This window comes from Leucoraja erinacea, unplaced genomic scaffold (assembly GCF_028641065.1).
Source record: "Leucoraja erinacea ecotype New England unplaced genomic scaffold, Leri_hhj_1 Leri_292S, whole genome shotgun sequence".
Classification (NCBI taxonomy): Eukaryota; Metazoa; Chordata; class Chondrichthyes; order Rajiformes; family Rajidae; genus Leucoraja; species Leucoraja erinaceus.
The window spans coordinates 75058-97540 of record NW_026576193.1 but is presented as its reverse complement, the minus strand read 5'-3'; the positions used below and the strand labels follow the sequence as shown (position 1 = coordinate 97540).

Below are 22483 nucleotides of genomic sequence, written 5' to 3'. Positions count from 1 at the left end.
CAAGTACAATTAGGGATTATTCCAAGGCATTTGATACATATGTAGGGAGCGGGAAAAGGTAGGTCCACTGAAGGACAAAGGAGGGAGTTTATTCATGGATTCGGTGGAAGTGGGTGAGGTACTACACAAATACTTTGCATCGGAATTGAGCAAGGACAAAGGCATAGGTGATAGTGAGATTAGTGAGTGTTTAATATTCTCGGCCATGTCCATATTAAGGAAGAGCAGCTATTGTGTGTCTTGGAGAACATTAAGGAAGTCAAGGTCATGGAGCTTGATAGAATCTATTCGAGGATACTAATAGAGGCAAGGGAGGAGATACTAGACGCCTTGACCGGGATAATCTGGGAAACTATAGGCAAGTAAGACGCCTGCTGTGGTGGCAGGCGCGGCCAGGGTGCCGGCGGAGGCAAAGGCAGGGACCGCGTGGGAACAGCCCAAGAGCTGCTAGCCATGGTGATGGTAGGTGTGGCCGGAGCGGTGGTGGTGGTAGCCTTGCTAACGGCAGGAGAGGCGCCACAAGCCAGTGTGTAAGATTGAAGGAGATATTTAAGGACAGGATTTGGTATTTGCATTTGGAAAATCATGGATTTATTAGTAAAATTCAGAGTGGCTTTATGCGGGGCAGTTCCTAACTTACAGATTTGATTGAGTTTATCGAGGTGACGACATTAAGTGATGAGTGTTGGGTAATGGATGTAGTCTACGTAGATGTAGTTAGTAAATCATTTGACAATGTTCTTCATGATAGGTGGGTTTAGAAGATTAAATCACATGGGATCCACGGAGATTTGGGAGATTTGATCCATATTGGCTGGGTCACAGACCACAGATGGACTTGGAGATGTGTTTCTCTGACTGGACGTCTGTGAGCTGTGTGATCTGTAAATAGCAGTGCTTTGTCCAATGATTTTGATGAAAATGTAAGGGAGCTGAATAATAAGTTTACAGATGATATGAACATTGGAATTGTGGAGAGTGAGGAAGGTTGCTAATGAAAGCAGCAGTATTTAGTTCAGCTGGAAATTTTTGACTGAGAAATTCCAGATGGAGTTTAATCCAGACAATTGTGGGCTGGTTGGTACATTCGAGAAGCTCAATGCAAGATCATGCATCCAAACACCACATGCCATTCGCAGTGTTAGCCGCCCCCTGCTCATGTCACCGCCCTGGCTGCCCGCAGTGCCATCCACCCACGCCTTCCTCACCGTCCACAGCACCAGCCACCCCTGCCTTCCGGCGCCTCTCCTGCTGCTTGCAACGCTACCACCACCACCGATCCGGACACACCTACCATGGCTAGCAGCCCCTGGGCAAGCTGCCTTTACCGCCACCGGCACCCTGGTAACACCTGCCACCACAGCAGCCATTGCCAGCACCACCATCTCCACCACACCCATCATTCCCATGCCGTGCCTACTGCTCTTGGCACCGAACCCACCGCCGTGGCCAATCCTTATCTGTGCTCTGGATTCTCCTCACTTCACCCCCGGCTGCCACAGGCCAGGGCCATCAACTCACCTGGATTCCAGCTCCTGTTCCGGACCAAGAGTCTGAAGAAGGATGTCGACCAGAAACGTTGCCTATCCATGTTTTCCAGAGAAGCTGCCCGACTTGCTGAGTTACTCCAGCACTTTTTGTCCATTGTGTATTAACCAACATCTGCATTTGTTTGTTTCTACTATTTATACAATGATATTACCTTACTTGGTTATAGTGGACATACGGCAATAACGGATACCAGCAGTATGAATCTTGATTTCTCCAACCCTTGCTTTCCCTCTCTCTCCCTCCCTCCCACACTCTAGTTCTCCCACAAGTCTCACTGTCCTCCTGATTAATTTTACTGATTGTATGCCTCCATGTTAACTTCCCCTCAGCTAATAATGAACCATTCTACTTCTTTATCATTGTCTGTTTGATCTGTCATTGTCACACCTTACCCCACCATATGTCTGGACTCCCTCTCCCCTCACTCGGTCTGAAACAGGGTCTTGACCCAACATGTCTTGCATTCCTTCTCTCCAGAGATGCAGAGATGCAGCCTCTCTCGCTGAGTTACTCTAGCATTTTGTGTCTATTGTGGATTTACCGTATTTGGGCATACTTGGAGTATTTTGTGCATTCTGGTTAACAAACTGTTGGTAGAATGTGGAGGCTTTAGAAAGACAATAGACAATAGTTGCAGGAGTAGACCATTCGGCCCTTCGAGGCAGCACCACCATTCAACGTGATCATGGCTGATCATCTCCAATCAGCACCTCGTTCTTGCCTTCTCCCCATGTCCCCTGACTCCACTATCTTTAAGAGCCCTATCGAGCTCTCTCTTGAAAGTATCAAGAGAACCGGCCTACACCGCCCTCCGAGGCAGAGAATTCCACAGACTCACAACTCTGAGAGAAAAAGTGTTTCCTTGTCTCCGTACTAATTGGCTTACCCCTTATTCTTAAACTGTGGCCCTTGGTTCTGGGCTCCCCCAACATTGGGAACATGTTTCCTGCCTCTAGAGTGTCCAAACCCTTAACAATCTTATATGTTTAAATAAGATATCCTCTTATCCTTCTAAACTCTAGAGTATACAAGCCCAGCCGCTGCATTCTCTCAGCATATGACAGTTCCGCCATCCCGGGAATTAACCTTGTGAACCTACGCTGCACTCCCTCACTAGCAAGACAGTGGGCACTAACTGTGTAGACAGGTGTACATTGGTCTAGACAGTCGACACTCTGTAGACGGTGGTGTAGACAGTGTTCACCAACCACAAATGTTCTAGCAAGTTCTGAATAATTGATGCATGTGGCCAAGTGCAGGAAGGAATCTCAGTCCTGGGTTTTAGGAATGACTTCTTGTTCCCCAGGGCATAAGACCATAAGACATTGGAGAAGAATTAGGCCATTCAGCCCATCAACTCTACTCTGTCATTCAATCATGACTGGTCAATTTTTCTCTTTCATCCCCATTCTCCTGCCTTCCCGTAACCATGGGTTTCAAAGGCACATTTGGTCTAAACCGCCCTCACTCAGGAACACTTTGAATATTTCACATTTAGACCACACCTTCTTACAAGTTATGAGAAATAATTATTAATATGAGGACTGTGAACATATTAACAAGACCCACAGATCAAGATGATATTTTATTCAATAAAGGCCTGGCATATTAAAACATTTTGCATTTCTACGTATCAGTACACAGTAACAAGGTGTAACCAGCTTTCCCTTCCTGCTTCCTCCGTATGAGCCGGTGAAACCTCCTTTGTCTCACCTGCGGCAGTTACAGGGCAAACCCGGGGCACTGGGAACCACAGCCGTGCTCAGCACTGGCTGCATTTTCATTCATCAGCCTCAGGCAAAGGCAGGGTTGAGTGTTCCGTCCCACACTGTCTTTGGGAGGGTGACAATGGGAGGTCCATCCATGAACCACTCCACCCAGATAATGTGGTGGTGAGATGGTGGTGGGTATCACTCAATGGTGGCGGCTATTAGCTGGTGCCGAGGGGCTGGAGGGAACCGGGAGGAGATGGGGTCCCGTGTGACGGCTGCCTCGTGCTGATTCTCTGCTGAGGAACTTGCACTGGGCCTGACTCAGGGCTGAGCAGCAGCCTGGCCCAGACTCTGGCATCTCACCTGGTGACCGGTGGGTCCTGTTCAAGCTTTATTACCCTTCGGCTTTTCACCCTCGACACTGGCTAGAGAGAGAAGCTCATCTGTGCCTCACATGTCCCAAACCAATCAGGAGATGTGGTTGGCAGTGGCATTTACAACCTGCTTTTTGTTGGCTCTTGAAAAGCTCCAAATAATGATGGGCGGCGATGGGGAATGGGTTTGTAGCTCACATGCACTCTTGTCATCATATTGTGTCACCAACCCAACAGCAGGCAAAAGCCAGTCTGGGACACACTCTCTGCCAGCTTACAAACGCTAGCTGAGCTCCAGGGCCACATCTAGCCAAGGGCAGGGCAGTCATTGGATGCATTGAACACTAACTCAACTCTAAACCTGCTAGACATCCACCCTGCCCATGTTGGACCCCAAGCAAACTCCTTCCCAACTCATTGACCTGTGCTGCCCGTGCTCACCTTCCGATGGCTGAATCCTGGTTTGTCACCTTGCCAACCACTGTCCAATAGCCAACAAATAGAGGATCACCAAATCAAACAACCTTAAAGCCAGACGGACATCATCCCATCTGCCCAAGGAGGTGCTTGAAGTGAAAGGCAACTCTTCCGTTCCCCAGAATCCAGGCTAGATGCTACCGTGCTTATTATTGGACAGTCTGTTCAACAATGTAGAAGCTATGAACTCCTGCTATGTACATGCTCAATAGAAGTAGAGAGCTAAAGCAGCTCAACTCTCAGCTGCAACTTCTCACCTCTTTCTTCTGAAGTTTGTAGCAGATTGAAACAGAGCGATGGAGGTAAGAATGGGGAGAGGGTGGCAGCAGCAATGGGATAGTCCCAGTGGAGAGGCGAGTTACAGTCCCAAGCAAAGAGAGTCAGTGCGCTGTTGCTCTTGTGCTCTGTGTCTCTCGCTTTAGAAGCAGCTGTAGCCAGCTCTGCAGAGCTCTCGTGCTTTCAATCACATTCCCGTCTCATGAACGCTTTTCAGGCCCTGTAAGGAAGCAGACAAGACATCGGGATCAGAAACTAACCACGTGGCAGCTTGTCGGGGCCAGGGCACCTGCTGGCTTTGGCTGAGGCAGCAGAGACCTAATGTTCTCACGAGCAGGACACCAGCACATCAACCCTGCCAACCCCCACCATGGCACAGCAGGCAACACCATGAGAGCCAACACAGACCACTGCACCTGGGGCTGTCTGAGGAGATAGATGGGGGGCAAAGGGTGAGGGGAGCGAGTGTCTTGGTGTGCGGGTTTTTGGGTGCAGTGAGTGGCCAAGGTGTAGGATGAATATTTGGGGGACATGTTTACAGTTTGCGGGGGGGTGTGTGAGCGAGTGTGGGGAGTGTGTGTGTCAGCATGTGTGACACTGAGTGGGTGGATATATGGACAATGATGCAGGTTTGTATGTGGGTGTGTGGGAGGCAGTGTATGGGCTAATGTGTGGGGAATGGCTGGTGATGCTGTGTAGCACGACAGTGTAACCTGTTCTAGGCCGTGTGGGCCATGGCCGGGCCAATGAGTGGAGCATTGGTCAGGTTCATTGGGATATGGGTGGGTGAGTGCAGACTTGTGTACAATTGTAGGGTGGTGTGCGGATGGAGTGAGCCCCTTACTCCAACAGCCACAGGACAAGGTGACATTGTGGGTGTCAGAGAACGTGCTGCAGATCCCTGGTAAAAGAAAACAACAATGACCAGGGAGGCACAGCAATGCAGCGGGTAGAGCTGCTGCCTCAGTGTCAGAGACCCGGGTTCGATCCTGACCTCGGGTGCTGTCTGTGTGAAATTTGGATTTTCTTCCTGTGACTGCATGGGTTTCCTCCGATGCTCCACTTTTCTCCCCTACCCAAAGACATGTTGGTTAATTGGCCGCTGTCAATTTGCCCTTAGTGTGTAGGGAGTGGATGCGCAAATGGGATAACATAGAATATAGTATCAATGGGTGACTGATGGTCAGTGTGAAATCGGTGGGCCGAAGGGCCTGTCCTGCTGCATCTTTCAATTCTGTCAATCAAGATTGATTCTGGAAGATTCAGGTTTTCCCGAAGCGGATACTGGTGAAAACAGCCCATCAGTAAGAGATACAGGTGAACACAGGCCACTTAATGGGTACAAGTCCTGGTACTAATCCTTATTATAGTCACGTGTACAGAGATGTAGTGAGAAATGTAGTTTCTGTGCTATCCAGTCACATCACACTGTACATGAGTACAATCACTCCCCCATGACAGACCCGGCACTAGACTAATCGTTACCATACCTGCGTCGAAGAAGTTGAAAACTCAGAGTATTTTGAGTCTTTCTTCAATTGGTAGAAACGGTGGAAGTAGTTGGCGTACTCATCCCTCACCTGAAAGACAAGGTGACATGGAGTGTTTACAATCCTGTCCACACCATTGCCAGTGGCCATTACACCAGGGCTGTCCATGGAGATCACAATCCAGGGCCCGAACTGCCGGCTTCTGGCTACCTCACTCTCATTGCCAAAGCAGAAGGCAAGTGATCAGCACCAGGACAAAGGGTCACTCCAGCATTACCTGCAGTGAGTGGATTTGTCAGCCTCACCACCCAGGAAGCTCCTGCTCCAGATTCCACCCTGCACCTGACACCGTTCTCAGTTCCACAACTGAACTCGATATTGGTGGCCCAGTGGTTGCTAATATCTGCCAGACCCTGGAACTCTGTGGCATCTACAGATTCCTCTGTGTGTAGATTCAGTTGTGTAGATATTGTGGTCAATAATGTTGTCCATCATTGTCATGGTGTCTAAGAAATATGAAACAGGCCATTCGGCCCACGATATCCATGCCAACCAGTGGGCACCAATTTTTCCCTTGGTTTCCACAATGGAGGAGAGGTGGGGGCCGGCCCCAGTCTGTGAGACTCGGCCCCCACCTCTCCTCCACTCGCAGGTTGAGTACCGGCTCCCCACAGGGCTGTGTGCTAAGCCCCCTCTTATACTGTCTCTACACCTACGACTGTAGTCCGGCCCACAACAACAATGGTATCGTCAAATTTGCTGACGACACTACTGTAGTCGGACTTATTTCAAAGGGAGACGAGGCAGCCTACAGAGAGGAAGTCCTGAAGTTGACAACCTGGTGCTCAGAAAACAACCTGGCTCTGAACACCAGGAAAACAAAAGAGCTCATTGTCGACTTCAGGAGGCACAGCACCGACTTAGCCCCCCTACATATCAACGGCGAGTGTGTGGAGAGGGTCAACACCTTACGGTTTCTCGGCGTCCATATCGCTGCTGACATCTCCTGGACGGACATCACGACAGCGGTCATCAAGAAGGCTCAGCAGCGGCTGCACTTCCTGAGGGTCCTCAGGAAGCACAACCTGGACTCTAACCTGCTGCTGACCTTCTACCGCTCGTCCATCGAGAGCCTGCTGACATACTGCATTACAGCATGGTACGGCAGCTGCACCATGGCAGACAGGGAGAGGCTTCAGAGGGTAACTAGGACAGCACAGAAGATCATTGGTTGCCCCCTCCCCTCCCTGATGGATATTTACACCTCCCGCTGCCTTAGCACGGCAAAGAATATCATCAAGGACAGCTCCCATCCTGCGTTTGGACTGTTCGACCTGCTGCCCTCTGGAAGGCGCTATAGGTGCATCAAATCTAGGACAAATCGACTTAGGAATAGTTGTTTTCCGAAAGTCATTACTACTCTTAATTCACACATGCACTGACTTCACAGCCCAACACCCGGACTTCCATCTATTCTATCCACGTACTGAAATTTGGAACTGTAATGTGTATTGTAACTGTAATTTTTAACATTTTTTAAAAAACATTTTTTCAATATTTAATATAATCTTTAAACATCTACCTAAGAATATTACCTATTCATCCTTCACCATTTTGCCTTTATAGATATGTATATAGCGCCGCAGAATTGTGCACCTATCCCCCCCCCCCCTCTCCCTTTTGTTTTGTTTTCTGTTTCTTGTTTTTTGTACTAAATTATATGTATGCACTGAGTACGAGCTGCTTTTAATCTCATTGTACATGTATAATGACAATAAATGGCATATCATATCATGTCATTGGATACACTTGGTCAGGTAGCTTTATTAGACTTTGGTGAGGCAGCGTTTGGAGTATTGTGTGCATTTTCTTGCCTCCCCATTACACAAAGGATGTGGAGGCTTTGTAAAATGTGCAAAGGAGGTTTACATGAAAGATGCCCGGATTAGGAGGTATTTGCTACAGGGAGAGGTAGGACAGACATTGCTTGTTTTTTTTGCTGGAGGTTGTGGGGAGACCTGATAGATGTATATAAAATAATAAGAGGCATATATAGTGCAGACCGTCAGAAACTTTCTCCTAGGAGGGTAAAATCAAATACTAGAGGGCAGAGCTTTAAGGTGAGAAGGGTAAAGTTGAAAGGAGATAGGGTGGTGAAGGACTTCAACAGTCATGGTATTGAGTATAGAAGTTGGAACATTATGTTAAAGTTGTACATGTTGGTGAGGCCACACTGTACTGTTTTCAGTTTTGGCCACCCTGCTCTAGGAAGGAGGTCACTCAGCTGGAAAGAATGCAGAGAAGATTTGTGAGGATATTGCTAGAACTTGAGTGGGGTGAGAAATAGCAAGAGGTTGTCAGGCTAGGACTTTATTCCTTGGAGCACAGGCTGGAGAGGGTGATCTTCTACAGGTGGATAAAATTATGAGGGGAATGAGGGTGAATTCACAGACTTGTACCAGGGGAGGGAAATCAAGAACATGAAAGGAACACATTTAATGCGAGAGGGGCAAGATTTAATACAAACCTCAGGGGCAATTTTATCACACAGAAGGTGTTGGTTATATTGTATGAACTGTCAGAATAGGCAGTACTATAACTGCATTTAGAAGGTACGGAGAGGGACCTGCATAAGGCCGCAAGGCTCGGTGATGGGGCCCCAACTGTTTACCATATATATCATTGATTTGGAAGAGGGAATTAGGAGCAACACTAGCAAGTTTGCGGATGACACAAAGCTGGGTGGCAGTGCGAACTGTGAAGAGGATGTTTGGATGTTGCAGGGTGAGTGGGCAGATGCGTGGCAGATGCAGTATAATATTGATAAATGTGAGGTTATCCACTTTGGCGGTAAAAACAAGGGGGCAGATTATTATCTCAATGCTGTTAGTTTAGGCAAGGGGGAGGTGCAGCGAGACCTGGGCGTCCATGTACACCAGTCACTGAAAATTGGCGTGCAGGTACAGCAGGCAGTGAAGAAAGCTAATGGAATGTTGGCCTTCATAACAAGAGGATTTCAGTATAGGAGTAAAGTGGTTCTTCTGCAGTTGTATAGGGCTCTGGTGAGACCACATCTGGAGTATTGTGTCCAGTTTTGGTCTCCTAATTTGAGGAAGGACATCCTTGTGATTGAGGCAGTGCAGCGTAGATTCACAAGATTGATCCCTGGGATGGCGGGACTGTCATATGAGGAAAGATTGAAAAGGCTAGGCTTGTATTAACTGGAGTTTAGGAGGATGAGGGGGATCTTATAGAAACAGAGAAAATAAGTGCAGGAGGAGGCCATTTGGCCCTTCGAGCCAGCACCGCCCATTCATTGTGATCATGGCTGATCGTCCCCTATCAATAACCCGTGCCTGCCTTCTCCCCATATCCCTAGATTCCAATATCCCCTAAAGTATCTAACTCTCTTAAATCCATCCAGTGGTTTGGCCTCCACTGCCCTCTGTGGCAGGGAATTCCACAAATTCAGAACTCTCTGGGTGAAAACGTTTTTTCTCACCTCCGTCTTAAATAACCTCCCCTTTTTTCTAAGACTGTGGCCCCTGGTTCTGGACTCGCCCAACATTCGGAACATTTTTCCTGCATCTAGCTTGTCCAGCCCTTTTATAATTTTATGTTTCTATAAGACTCATCCTAAACTCCCATTAGCCTACCCAATACTATTTCTCGCCAAAGTTCCTCTACCCCCTTTGATCCTCTGTCCTCCACTAACCTCCTTCTGGGAGATTTACTTAGTGAACACAGATCCAAAGTACCTGTTCAACTCCTCTGCCATTTCCTTGTTCCTCGTAATAATTTTACCCGTGTCTGCCTTCAAGGGACCCACATCTGATTTTGCTACTCTTTTTCCCTTAACATATCAAAAGAAGCTTTTACTGTCCTTCTTTATATTCCTGGCCAGCTTCCCCTCGTACTTCATCTTTTCAGCCTGTATTGCCCATTTTGTTTCCTTCTGTTGTCCTATGAAAGTTTCCCAATCCTTATAGCTTCCGACTACTCTTTGCTGTGTTATACATCTTTTCTTTTAGTTTTATTCTATCCCTAACACGGTTGCCTCCTACTCCCCTTATAATCTTTCTTCCTATTTGGAATGAAATATTCCTGTGTCTTCCGGATTATGCCCAGATAATTCTGCCATTGGTGTTCCACCGTCATTCCTGCTAGGATCCCTTTCCAGTCTACCTTGGCCAGCTCCTCTCTCATGCCTTCATAGTCCCCTTTGTTCAATTGCATCTTTGACACTTCCGATTTAACCTTCTCCTTCTCAAATTACAGTTTAAAACTAATCATATTATGATCATTACCTCCAAGCGGTTCCTTTACCTCGAGATCTCTTATCAAATCTGGTTCATTGGACAACACTAAATCCAGAATTGCCTTTTCTCTGGTAGGCTCCATTACAAGCTACTCTAAGAATCCATCTCGGAGGCACTCTACAAACTCTCTTTCTTGGGGTCCTGAACCAACCTGATTTTCCCAGACTACCTGCAAATTGAAATCCCCCATCACCACAGTGGCATTACCTTTGTTACATGCCAGCTTTAACTCCTGCTGCAATGTACACCCTACATCCGGGCTACCCTGGTCGTGTGGCAAATAGAGATTCTATCTATCTATCTATCTGTAGATAACACCAATTAGTGTCTTCTTGACTCTGCAATTCCTCAATTCAATCCACAGTGACTCTATCTCGCCAGACCCTATGTCTTCCTTCGCAAGGGACTGAATTCCATCCCTCACCAGCAGAGCTACACCCCCCCTCCCCTCCTCTGCCCACCTGCCTGTCCTTTCTATAGGATGTATAACCATGAATATTAAGTTCCCAGGCCCGATGCTCCTACAGCCACGTCTCAGTAATCCCCACAATGTCATATCTACCAACCTCTAACTGAGCCTCAAGCTCATCTACTTTACTCCTTATACTTTGCGCATTCAAATACAATGCTTTTAATTCCTTACGCATCTCACCTTTCACATCGATCCCTATTACACTTGGCCATACACTCCTATCCCTTTGTGGGCTTTCTTTCCCGTTAATTCTGGGGTCATTAACTATCCTTTACTCGCTTTCCCTTTAACTCTGTCCTTGACTATCCCATTAGACCCCCCCCCCCCCACCTTATTTACTTTAAAAAACTTTAAAACTTTAAACTATAAATAACTTTAGTATATAAAATTATAAAAGGACTGGACAAGCTAAATGCAGGAAAAATGTTTCTAATTTTGGTCATCCAGAACCAGGGGCCACAGTCTTAGAATAAAGGGGAAGCCATTTTGGACTGAGGTGAGAAAAAACCTTTTCACCCAGAGAGTTGTGAATTTGTGGAATCCCCTGCCACCCTCTGCTTCCTTCCCCAAAGCCAGTTTTCTATTCAGTCAGCTAGCTCTCCTTCGATCCAAGTTGATCTAACCTTCAAGAGCAGCCTACCATGCGGAACCTTGTTGAATGCCTTGCCGAAATCCATATGTACAATGTTTACAGCTCTGACCTCATCAAACTTGTTGGTTACATCTGCAAAAATCAGATTTGTGAGACATGATATCCCACGTACAAAATCATGCTGCTTATCCCTAATCAGCCCCTGTCATCTCAATGCATGTATATCATCCCTCGAAATACTCTCTTGCCAACCACACATGTTAGTCACTGGCCTGTAGTTACCTGGCTTTTCTCTGCAGCCCTTCTTAAAAAGAGGCTCAACATTTGCCATGTTCCTGTCATTTGGCACCTTTCCTGTATTTAATGACAAACCGTAAATCTCAGCCTGGGCTCCTGCAATTTCTTCTCTAGCTTCTCACAGTGTCCTTGCATAAATCTGATCAGGCCCGGGATATTTGTCTACCTTCATACCTCTTCGACCATAATGCTGCCCTTAAGCCTTTCAACCGCCCCGGAGCGGGAGTTTCGATCAACCCGACGGGGGCTTCGATCGTCGGCTGTGATCGCCCCGATTGCGGATGGTTTGTCTGCCCCGACCGCGGGAAAATAAAGAGGAAGAAGATTGAACTTTATTGCCTTCCATCACAGTGAGGAATGGGGAATCCACTGTGGTGGATGTTTATGTTAACTTTTATGTTGGTGCCTGTCTTGTTGCTTTTCACTAGGGCCCATCAGCGACTGCACTACCTGAGGAAACTCAAACAGGCCTCACTCCCCACCAACATCCTCAGGACGTTTTACAGGGGCACCGTGGAGTCTGTACTCACGTACTGCATGAACACGTGATACTCCAACGGTAATTGCTCAGACAGGAAGTCTCTGCAGAGGATAGTGAGGGGAGCAGTGAGGATCATTGGCGTCTCCCTACCCTCGGTACAAGAACTGTTCCAGAGCCGCTGCCTGAAAAAAGCACTGAGCATAGCAAAGGACAGACTCCAACCCCTCCACACACATCTAGATCTCCTGCCATCAGGAAAGAGATACCGTAGCATCAAAGTCCGGACAACCAGACTGCTAAATAGCTTCCTTCCACAGGCTGTGAGGCTGCTAAACAGTCATTCCGCCTGATTCTGCTGCTTTGCACTGACAATTTAATAACTGGCACTGAGTAATAACTCTGGCACTGGCTCTGGCCACTTAAATCAGCTGCCCTGGACATTTTATGACTTTTTACTTGTATTTTAATGTTGCTGTTTTTACCTGCACTTTTATTTAACTATTGGTACTGTTTTATCAGGAACTGGATTGTTTTTTTTAATTGTTTTTATTTTTATGCGTGAAATGTTTAAGTTTAATGTGCGATGCTCCGGTATTCCCTGGGAAACGTCTTCTCATTTTGCACTGTACAACTGTTGCTTTGTAAGATGACAATAAAGGATGATGATGATGAGGATGATGATGATGATACCTTCAATGTTGGCCTTGCCCCTATTTAGGATTTTAATTCGTGGGCCCACCTGGTCTCTATCCTTAACTAATGTAAACCTAATAGACAATGACTGCTGGTCTCAAAAGGCTCATCCATGAACACTTCATCCACTTGTCCATTTCAATTTCTGAAGACCAGATCAAGCGTTGCCTTCTCTGGAGAAGGGCTCTCTTTATATTGCCGGAAGAAATGTTCCTGAATACTTTTGACCAATTCTACCCTGTCTAAACCTTTTGCACTATGATATTCCCAGTTAATATTTGGAAAGTTAAAATCCCCTTCTATGATAACCTTATTAGTCCTGCAGCTGTCAATAAAGGCAGGCATAGCTGGGACCTATGTGAATGCCCATGGCTATACCGTTGGCTAGATGTCCATAATCCTGGTGACTGATCACAACGTGCTCGCCCACACAGGCCAGTCACTTGCCCAGTCTCATTCCCCAATGGAAGGTCCAGCATTGCCCTCTCTCTAGTTGGCCATCTACATACTGTTTGAGTGAACGTTGCTGAACAAATTCAAGGGGACTTACCTGCTTGTTAAGGAGGCAGTGCAGGATGAAGATGAACATTCCTTGCAAGCTGTTGATCACAGTGAAGATGTAGGTCATGACAATTGTTTCCTTCTGGAAGTGCAACATGCCAAATATCCAAGTACATCCCAGGAGGCAGAGCTGAGCGACAGCAGTGAAGGTAAAGACCCTAAAACAAGAGGCACGAGAAGCTGAATGCAACACAATACTTTGTGTCACTCACTACAGCGCATACTTTAAGGTGCAATATAAACTTCCTGCTGCTTCTAGATCCTCTCTCTTTCAATTATTTGTGTTGACTTAAATGCACAGACTGCAGCGATAGAGATATCAGCCAGTCAGCTGATACAATAAGTGAGCCATGACTTGTGGCACACCAAACGTCAAAGGATTTATTGGAAAAGAAAAAATGATTATGTTGGCGTCTGCTGAGAAATGTTTGTTTCAAACAGAATAATACAAAGCTGATTCCTTCTCACACTGATGTGTAACCAGAGAATGCCCACCCCCTAAACACGTTCAGAAACCTCGACAGATAACAGGACAGGAATTGCAACTGAGTGATTCACATGATTGACCTTCCACGTGTGATACCTAACCTATGACCCTGGAGCTGACAGTTCCCTCTATCTGGTCCACTGTATATGCCTGATGTTATTTCCCCTTTTGGTAAGTTTGGAAAGGGCCCAGCTATCAATGCGTGAATCCCAAATCAGAACAGCAAACGGGAATGGCTTAGATGGGGCATGTTGGTCAGCATGGACGAGTTGGACCAAAGGGCCTGTTTCCATGCGGTATGACTCTAGGACCTGTCAGCATCAGCAGCTTTTAAGAAGGAACTGCAGATGCTGGAGAATCGAAGGTACACAAAAAAGCTGGAGAAACTCAGCGGGTGCAGCAGCATCTATGGAGCGAAGGAAATAGGCAACGTTTCGGGCCGAAACCCTTCTTCAGACTGATCGGGGGCGGGGACAAGAAAGGAAAAAGGAGGAGGAGCCCGAAGGCTGGGGGATGGGAGGAGACAGCAGGGGGACTGAGGAGGGGAGGAGACAGCAAGGACTAACAAAATTGGGAGAATTCGATGTTCATGCCCCCAGGATGCAGGCTCCCCAAACGGAATATGAGGTGCTGTTCCTCCAATTTCCGGTGCTGCTCGCTGTGGCCATGGAGGAGACCCAGGACAGAGAGGTCGGAGACGGAGTGGGAGGGGGAGTTGAAGTGCTGAGCCACCGGGAGGTCAGCTTGGTTATTGCGGACCGAGCGGAGGTGTTCGGCGAAACGATCGCCCAACCTCCGCTTGGTCTCACCGATATAGATCTGCTGACATCTAGAGCAGCGGATGCAATAGATGAGGTTGGAGGAGATGCAGGTAAACCTCTGTCGCACCTGGAACGATTGCTTGGGTCCTTGAACGGAGTCGAGGGGGGAGGTAAAGGGACAAGTGTTGCATCTCTTGCGGTTGCAAGGGAAAGTGCCCGGGGAGGGGGTGGTATGAGAGGGAAGGGAAGAATTGACAAGGGAGTTATGGAGGGAGCGGTCTTTGCGGAAGGCAGATATGGGGGGAGATGGGAAGATGTGGCGAGTGGTGGGGTCACGTTGGAGGTGGCGAAAGTGACGGAGGATTACCTTTTGTATGTGACGGCTGGTGGGGTGAAAGGTGAGGACTAGGGGGACTCTGCCCTTGTTGCTAGTGGGGGGATGGGGAGAGAGAGCAGTGTTGCGGGGTATGGAAGAGACCCTGGTGCGAGCCTCATTTATGGTGGAGGAGGGGAACCCCCGTTCCCTGAATAATGAGGACATTTCAGATGTCCTGGTGTGGAACGCCTCATCCGTGGAGCAGATGCGGCGTAGACGGAGGAATTGGGAGTAGGGGATGGAGTCCTTACAGGAAGCAGGGTGGGAAGAAGTGTAGTCCAGATAGCCATGGGAGTCAGTGGGTTTATAGTGGATGTCGGTCAGAAGTCTATCACCTGCAATGGAGATAGTGAGGTCAAGGAATGGTAGGGAAGTGTCGGAAATGGTCCAGGTGTATTTGAGTGCCGGATGGAAGTTAGTGGTGAAGTGGATGAAGTCAGTCAGTTGTGTGCGGGTGCAGGAGGTGGCACCAAAGCAGTCGTCGATGTAGCGGAGGTAGAGGTCGGGGATGGGGCCCTGGTATGTATTGAACAAGGATTGCTCGACGTAACCGACAAATAGGCAGGCATAGCTGGGGCCCATGCGTGTGCCCATAGCTACGCCTTGTATTTGGAGGAAATGGGAGGAGTCGAACGTGAAGTTATTGAGGGTAAGGACCAGCTCCGCTAGGCGGAGGAGAGTGTCAGTGGCTGGGTATAGGTTGCTTCTCTGGTCGAGGAAGAACCGGAGGGCTTTGAGACCATTGTGGTGGGGGATGGAGGTGTAGAGTGACTGGACGTCCATGGTGAAGATGAGGGGGTGAGGGCCTAGAGAATGGAATGCGCGGAGACGACGGAGAGTGTCTGAGGTGTCTTGAACATAGGTAGGGAGGGATTTAACCAAGGGTGATAGGATGGAGTCAAGGTATTTGGAAATGAGTTCGGTGGGGCACGAACAGGCAGAGACAATGGGTCTTCCGGGACAGTCAGGTTTGTGGATTTTAGGGAGAAGGTAAAATCGGGCTGTGCGGGGCTGGGGAACGATGAGGTTGGAGGCTCGGTCGGGTAGGGCATTGGAGTGGATGAAGTCGGTGATGGTGCTGGAGATGGTGGCCTGGTGCTCGTCGGTGGGGTCATGGTCCAGGGGTAAGTAGGAGGAGGTGTCCGAGAGTTGGCGAGTGGCCTCAGCTTTGTAGAGATCGGCGCGCCAGACTACCACGGCATCTCCCTTGTCAGCGGGTTTGATAACCCAATCTGGGTTGTTGCGGAGTGCGTCGATGGCAGAACGTTCATGTGGTGCATCAGCATCAGCAGCTTCATGGGAATAATGGGAAAAGGATGGGAGTGGGACAAGTGCTGGCCATTTGCATGACCTGGATACCGTATCAACCAACGAAGGTACCAGCAGCCACACTAGTTGTTCTCACCTGATTTTCTTCAACTGGCCCATATCAGGATTGACACTTGAAAACTTTTCAGCCAGTTTCAACACAGTCATAATAAAAAATCCTCCATTGACCTTCCAAGAAAAGAAAAAGCCACATTATTCCGATTAAGACAGTGGTTTATTGAAATAATATTTTCTTGATAATAGACAATAGGTGTAGGGAGCCAGCCATTCAATGTGATCATGGCTGATCATCCCCAATCAGTAGCTTGTTTCTGCCTTCTTCCAATATCCCCTGACTCCGCTATCTTTAAGAGCCCTATCTAGCTCTCTCTTGAAAGTATCCAGAGAACCGGCCTCCACTGCCCTCTGAGGCAGAGAATTCCACACTCACAACTTTCTGTGAGAAAAAGTGTTTCCTCCTCTCGGTTCTAAATGGATTACCCCTTCTTACACTGTGGCCCCTGGTTCTGGACTCCCCCAACATCGGGTACATGTTTCCTGCCTCTAGCGTGTTCAAACCCTTAATAATCTTATATGTTTCAATAAGAACCCCTCTCATCCTTCTAAACTCCAGATTATACAAGCCCAGCCGCTCCATTCTCTCAGCACATGACAGTCCCGCCATCCTGGGAATTAACCCTTTGAACCTACGCTGCACTCCCTCAATAGCAAGAATGTCCTTCCTCAAATACACATAGGGGACCAATACGGCACACAATACTCCAGGTGTGGTCTCACTAGGGCACTATACAACTGCAGCAGATGTTATCTTTAATGCATTTCCATTGTCATAGAAACATCTAGCAGTGCATAAATAGTTACATTTGGCCATGTTTGCCTCTACATTGATCCTCAACAATCATTTTTAAAAGACAGTTTGTTCGCTGGTGTGTCAGACGAAGTTCTGCCATCGCTTTGCCACAGCCTGTGCCACATCTGTGCCTCTGCGGAGATCGTCCCCAGTGCATGCCTCTCCGCCACAAGTCAGTAGGTGGGCAAAAAGACAGTGATGTAGATATTACCGTAGTGTTGCATCAGCACTGAGTGGATGACTTCAAATCTTCTCATATGCATTGTGAATCTACAAATATTTATGGACAGTCTAAAGATTTATCACGAAAACCAGTGATAAAGACATAATCTTTACCAATGCTCTTTGGAGAAATGTCATCCAATCCGATACTGCTAAATATTAATACCCAAGATTACAGCACAGGTTAATGCTCCAAGGCCTTTCTGTTCCTCCGACCTGCCATTCATGGTTGACGTCCTATCATCATTAGTGGTTCCAAAACCTATCAGCTTACATTCTGAATTCAACAGACAATCTCTGTTTCATATTTTTCCAAACTTACCAGAATAATCACACAGACCGGAGCCAGGAAAGCCGAGATAAATCCCGAATTTAGATCCAACCAACAACTGGGGAAAGAGTAAAAAAATGTTATTTCCAAATGACACTGTAAAATGCTTACACTTTGCGCACACACGTACAGGAATGTTCCCACACCAGTAACATTGCTGCTCAGACAGCCTCCCTGCCATGTGTGAGGTTCGGCAGGAATCGACTACTCCCATCATGGGTACATTGCTATCTCACTCAATTCTGTGTGGACCCAGCTTGGCACTGTTGGTCTTCATAATCATTATATTATTAGCCAAGTATGTTTTGCAATATACGAGGAATTTGATTTGCCATACAGTCATACCAATAAAAAGCACCAAGACACACAAAATACATTTTAACATAAACATCCACCACAGTGACTCCCCCACATTCCTCACTGTGATGGAAGGCAAAAAAAAGTTCAATCTCTTCCCTTCTTTGTTCTCCCATGGTCGAGAGCCTCGAGCCTATTGGTCTTTGTGCAGGAAGTTATGGCTGGGGAAGGGCTTTAAAATTTTTAGCTATATTCTTTCCCTTGACGATTGTTCAGTGACCTTACCCCATCCATCTCCACTGCACCCCTCGTATCTGCCTCTCAGTCTCCCTATCCCACCCCAACTCACCTCCCCCTGAGCCGGAGAGAGGCCACGTGTGACCTCCTTGAGGACAAGTTGGGGCTGTTGGTGAAAGCTCTTGCTCCATCCCTGGTAGACTATATTTACAATATACAATATATATCAACGATTTAGACAAAGGAATTAAATGTAACATCTCCAAGTTTGTGTATGACACACATCTCGGTAGCAGTGTGACCTGCGAGGGGGATGCTATGAGGCTGCAGGGTGCCTTGAATAGGTTGGGTGAGTGGGCAGATGCATAGCAGAAGCAGTATAATGTGGATAAATGTGAGGTTATCCACTTTGTTGGCAAAAACAAGAAAGCAGATTATCTGAATGGTGTCAGATTAGGAGAAGGTGAGGTGCAACGAGACCTGGGTGTCCTTGTACATCAGTTACTGAAAGAAAGCATGCAGGTACAGCAGGCCGTGAAGAAAGCAAAAGGCATGTTGGCCTTCATAGCGAGCGGATTTGAGCATAGGAGCAAGTTGACTCTACAGCAGTTGTACAGGGCCATGGTGTACCATGTGCAGTTTTGGCCTCCTAATTTGAGAAAGGACATTCTATAGAGGGAGTGCAGTGTAGGTTCACCAGGTTAATTCCCGGGATGGCAGGACTGATATATGATGAAAGATTGAATCGACTGGGCTTATATTCCCTGGAATTTAGAAGGATGAGATGGAATCTTATATATAATTCTTAAGGGATTGGACAGGCTAGATCCAGGAAAAATATTCCAGATGTTTGGGGATTCCAGAACCAGGGGTCACAGTTTAAGAAAAGGAGGTAGGCCATTTAGGACTGAGATGAGGAAAAACTTTTTCATCCAGAGAGTTGTGAATTCATGGCATTCTCTGCTACAAAAGGCAGTGGAGGCCAATTCACTGGATGTATTCAAGGGAGAGTTGGATATAGGTCTTAGAGCTAATGGAATGAAGGGATATGGGGAGAAAGCAGGGATGGGGTACTGATTCTGGATGATCAGCTATGCTCATATTGAATGGCGGTGCTGGCTCGAATGGCCGAATGGCCTACTCCTGCATCTATTTTCTATGTTGACAAACCACTGGAAGTTAATGTGCTGGTGCAGGGGGCAGTCAGGAAGGCAAACTATGTTGCTTTGACCGCAAGAAGATTTCATTTTAGGGCAGAAGGGGTAAGCCAGATAAGTATAGGCGAGTGAACCTTGTGTCAGTGGTTGGGAACATATTGGAGGGAGTTCTGAGGGACAGAAAATATTTGTAAAGGCAGGAATGGTTAGGTTTGATCAGCATGTATTTGTGTGGGGAAATTGTGATGGGGTTTTTCGAGGAGGCAACAGAGATTGATGAAGCAGGGCAGAAGATGTTGCCCATATGGACTTTAGCAAGACATTTGACAAAGCCCTACATGGTGGGCTGATTCAGAAGATTAAGGTGCAGAGCATCCCGAAGACTTCAGTACATAGGTCGCAGGCAAGTGGGACTATTGTAGCTGGGACATTGTTGGCCGGTGTATGGGGAGTTGGGCCGAAGGGCCTGATTCCACACTGTATCACCCTATGACTCTGACTCTGTCTGGGGCATATACTGGAGCCACATTGTGCTTGGTGATAGGATGCAGAGGGTAATGGTGAATGAGGTGTTTCTGACTGGGTGTACAGTATATAAAGTGTTGCACCATAGTTATAGGTGCTGGGACCTTTGTTTGTAGTAAATAAATAGGCTAGGCCTAGATGGATACGGTACTAGGCAGGCAAATGGCATGATGGTATTGTAGATGGATACATACGTTGGCAAGGACATAAAACATTGAACAAAGAACAACACATCACTGAAAGAGACCTTCACTGCTCATATCATGATGAAAACATAAACATTCTCATCTGTCTGCACATGGTCCGTATCCCACCATTCCCTATCTTCTCGTGTATGTGTTTCAATGCCCATTAAACATGCTATCATATCTGCTTCCACCACCTCCCCTGCACAAAGTACCAGGCACCCACCACAGGCTGAATATAAAGGAGATCTTTTGTGAGATCAGGTGACCAAAACTGAACACAATACTCTAAATATCTTGTACCAATGGCTTGTACCACTGCATTTTTTTAATAAACATCTTCGCTATGTATTATATCACACAGTTTAGTGTCATCTACAAACTTACTCATCACGCCTTCACAATTCTCTGGCATGCCACTAGTCACAGACCTCCATTCTGAATGATAACCTTCCACCATCACCCTCTGCTTCCTTTCACACAGTTAATTCTCTATTCAGTCAGTTGGCTCTCCCTGGATCCCATATGATCTAATGATCCAGTGCAGCCTACCATGCGGAACCTCATCAAATCTCTTACTGAAGCCAATGTAGACAATGTCTATGGCTTTGCCCTTCTCAACCTCTTTGATTACTTCAAAATTTAATTAGATTGGTAAGTCACACACTTCCATGTACCTAATCACGCTGACTAGCCCTGATTAGCCCCTGTCTAATGCATATATATCCTATCCCTCAGAATACTCTCTTCCTTCGAGCCCTTCTTGAATAGAGGCACACCCTTCAGCCTTGCAGCATCTCACCTGTGTGGTGAGGTGTTGGCACTCGAGGCCCTGAGCTGTAGAGAATGGTTGAGCAGGCTAGATCTTTATTCCTTGAAATTCAGGAGGGAGAGGGGTGATGTTGTGGAGGTGTATGACATCATGAGGGGAATAGGTAGTTTTCACTATAGTTTTCATACTTACTGCTCCTTTGTTCCATATCCCTGGGAATACACGGCTGCTGAGATGCCAACAATAATCAGGGGGCAACCGTAGCCAAACAAGTACATGTACGTTGGTCTCATACTCTTTGCATTGAAGACTTTCACCAGCATGAGGTAAAGCTGCACACCTTCCAGGAGCATCCAGGAAAAACAGGCCAGGAAGAAATAATGCAGGAATCCAGCGATGACGGCACAAAGAGTCTGGAAGTGATGTAAGAGAACAACAAGGAATTAATGAGCCTGAGCTGGGCTGCACAGGGTGGTACACTGGCTGGTTCACTTGGTCAATATACTGGGCCTGCGTATATTGGTTTGGTATACTGGGCATTACACTGGATCAGTGCACTGGGCCAAGACACTTGTACACAGCAGTTTCAGTTTAGTTTATTGTCACGAGTACTGAGGTACCGTGAAAAGCTTTTGTTACATGCTAACCAGCCAGCAGAAAGACAATACATGATTACAATTGAATCTGTACACCGTGAGCCATTCACAGTGTGTGGATAAATGATAAGGGATAGAAGGGATAATGCATTGGTACGAAGATACATTTCACTGCCCACTCAAGTTAGACTAACTGCCTTGCTCCATTTCTAACGTAGCATGGATACTGTTTGGTGCCCTCCAAAGTGGCAACTCCATTATGTTGAATTCTGGAGACAGCATCAATGCACTCACTATTTTCATTATACCATATAACCATATAACAATTACAGCACGGAAACAGGCCATCTCGGCCCTACAAGTCCGTGCCGAACAAATTTTTTTTCCCCTTAGTCCCACCTGCCTGCACTCATACCATAACCATCCATTCCCTTCTCATCCATATGCCTATCCAATTTATTTTTAAATGATACCAATGAACCTGCCTCCACCACTTCCACTGGAAGCTCATTCCACACCGCTACCACTCTCTGAGTAAAGAAGTTCCCCCTCATATTACCCCTAAACTTCTGTCCCTTAATTCTGAAGTCATGTCCTCTTGTTTGAATCCTCCCTATTCTCAAAGGGAAAAGCTTGTCCACATCAACTCTGTCTATCCCTCTCATCATTTTAAAGACCTCTATCAAGTCCCCCCTCAACCTTCTGCGCTCCAGAGAATAAAGACCTAACTTATTCAACCTATCTCTGTAACTTAGTTGTTGAAACCCAGGCAACATTCTAGTAAATCTCCTCTGTACTCTCTCTATTTTGTTAACATCCTTCCTATAATTGGGCGACTTAAATTGTACACCATACTCCAGATTTGGTCTCACCAATGCCTTGTACAATTTTAACATTACATCCCAGCTTCTATACTCAATGCTCTGATTTATAAAGGCTAGCATACCAAAAGCTTTCTTTACCACCCTATCTATATGAGATTCCACCTTCAAGGAACTATGCACGGTTATACCCAGATCCCTCTGTTCAACTGTATTCTTCAATTCCCTACCATTTACCATGT

At 46.9% G+C, this 22483-nt stretch overlaps 1 protein-coding gene across 1 annotated transcript in view; it reads right to left on the bottom strand.

Moving 5' to 3' along the window:
- Positions 1 to 3123: 3123 nt before the first annotated feature.
- LOC129693429 (adhesion G protein-coupled receptor E1-like) overlaps positions 3124 to 22483 on the bottom strand; it is a 93205-nt gene continuing 73845 nt past the window's right edge. Inside the window, exons 11-16 of the mRNA XM_055630256.1 lie at positions 21017 to 21237; positions 17643 to 17709; positions 16325 to 16416; positions 13285 to 13453; positions 5881 to 5970; positions 3124 to 4610 (exon numbers count right to left, since the gene is read on the bottom strand). Of these exons, the coding sequence (XP_055486231.1) occupies positions 4578 to 4610; positions 5881 to 5970; positions 13285 to 13453; positions 16325 to 16416; positions 17643 to 17709; positions 21017 to 21237 (672 nt within the window). The 3' untranslated portion in view covers positions 3124 to 4577. The remainder of the gene's footprint in view (positions 4611 to 5880; positions 5971 to 13284; positions 13454 to 16324; positions 16417 to 17642; positions 17710 to 21016; positions 21238 to 22483) is intronic.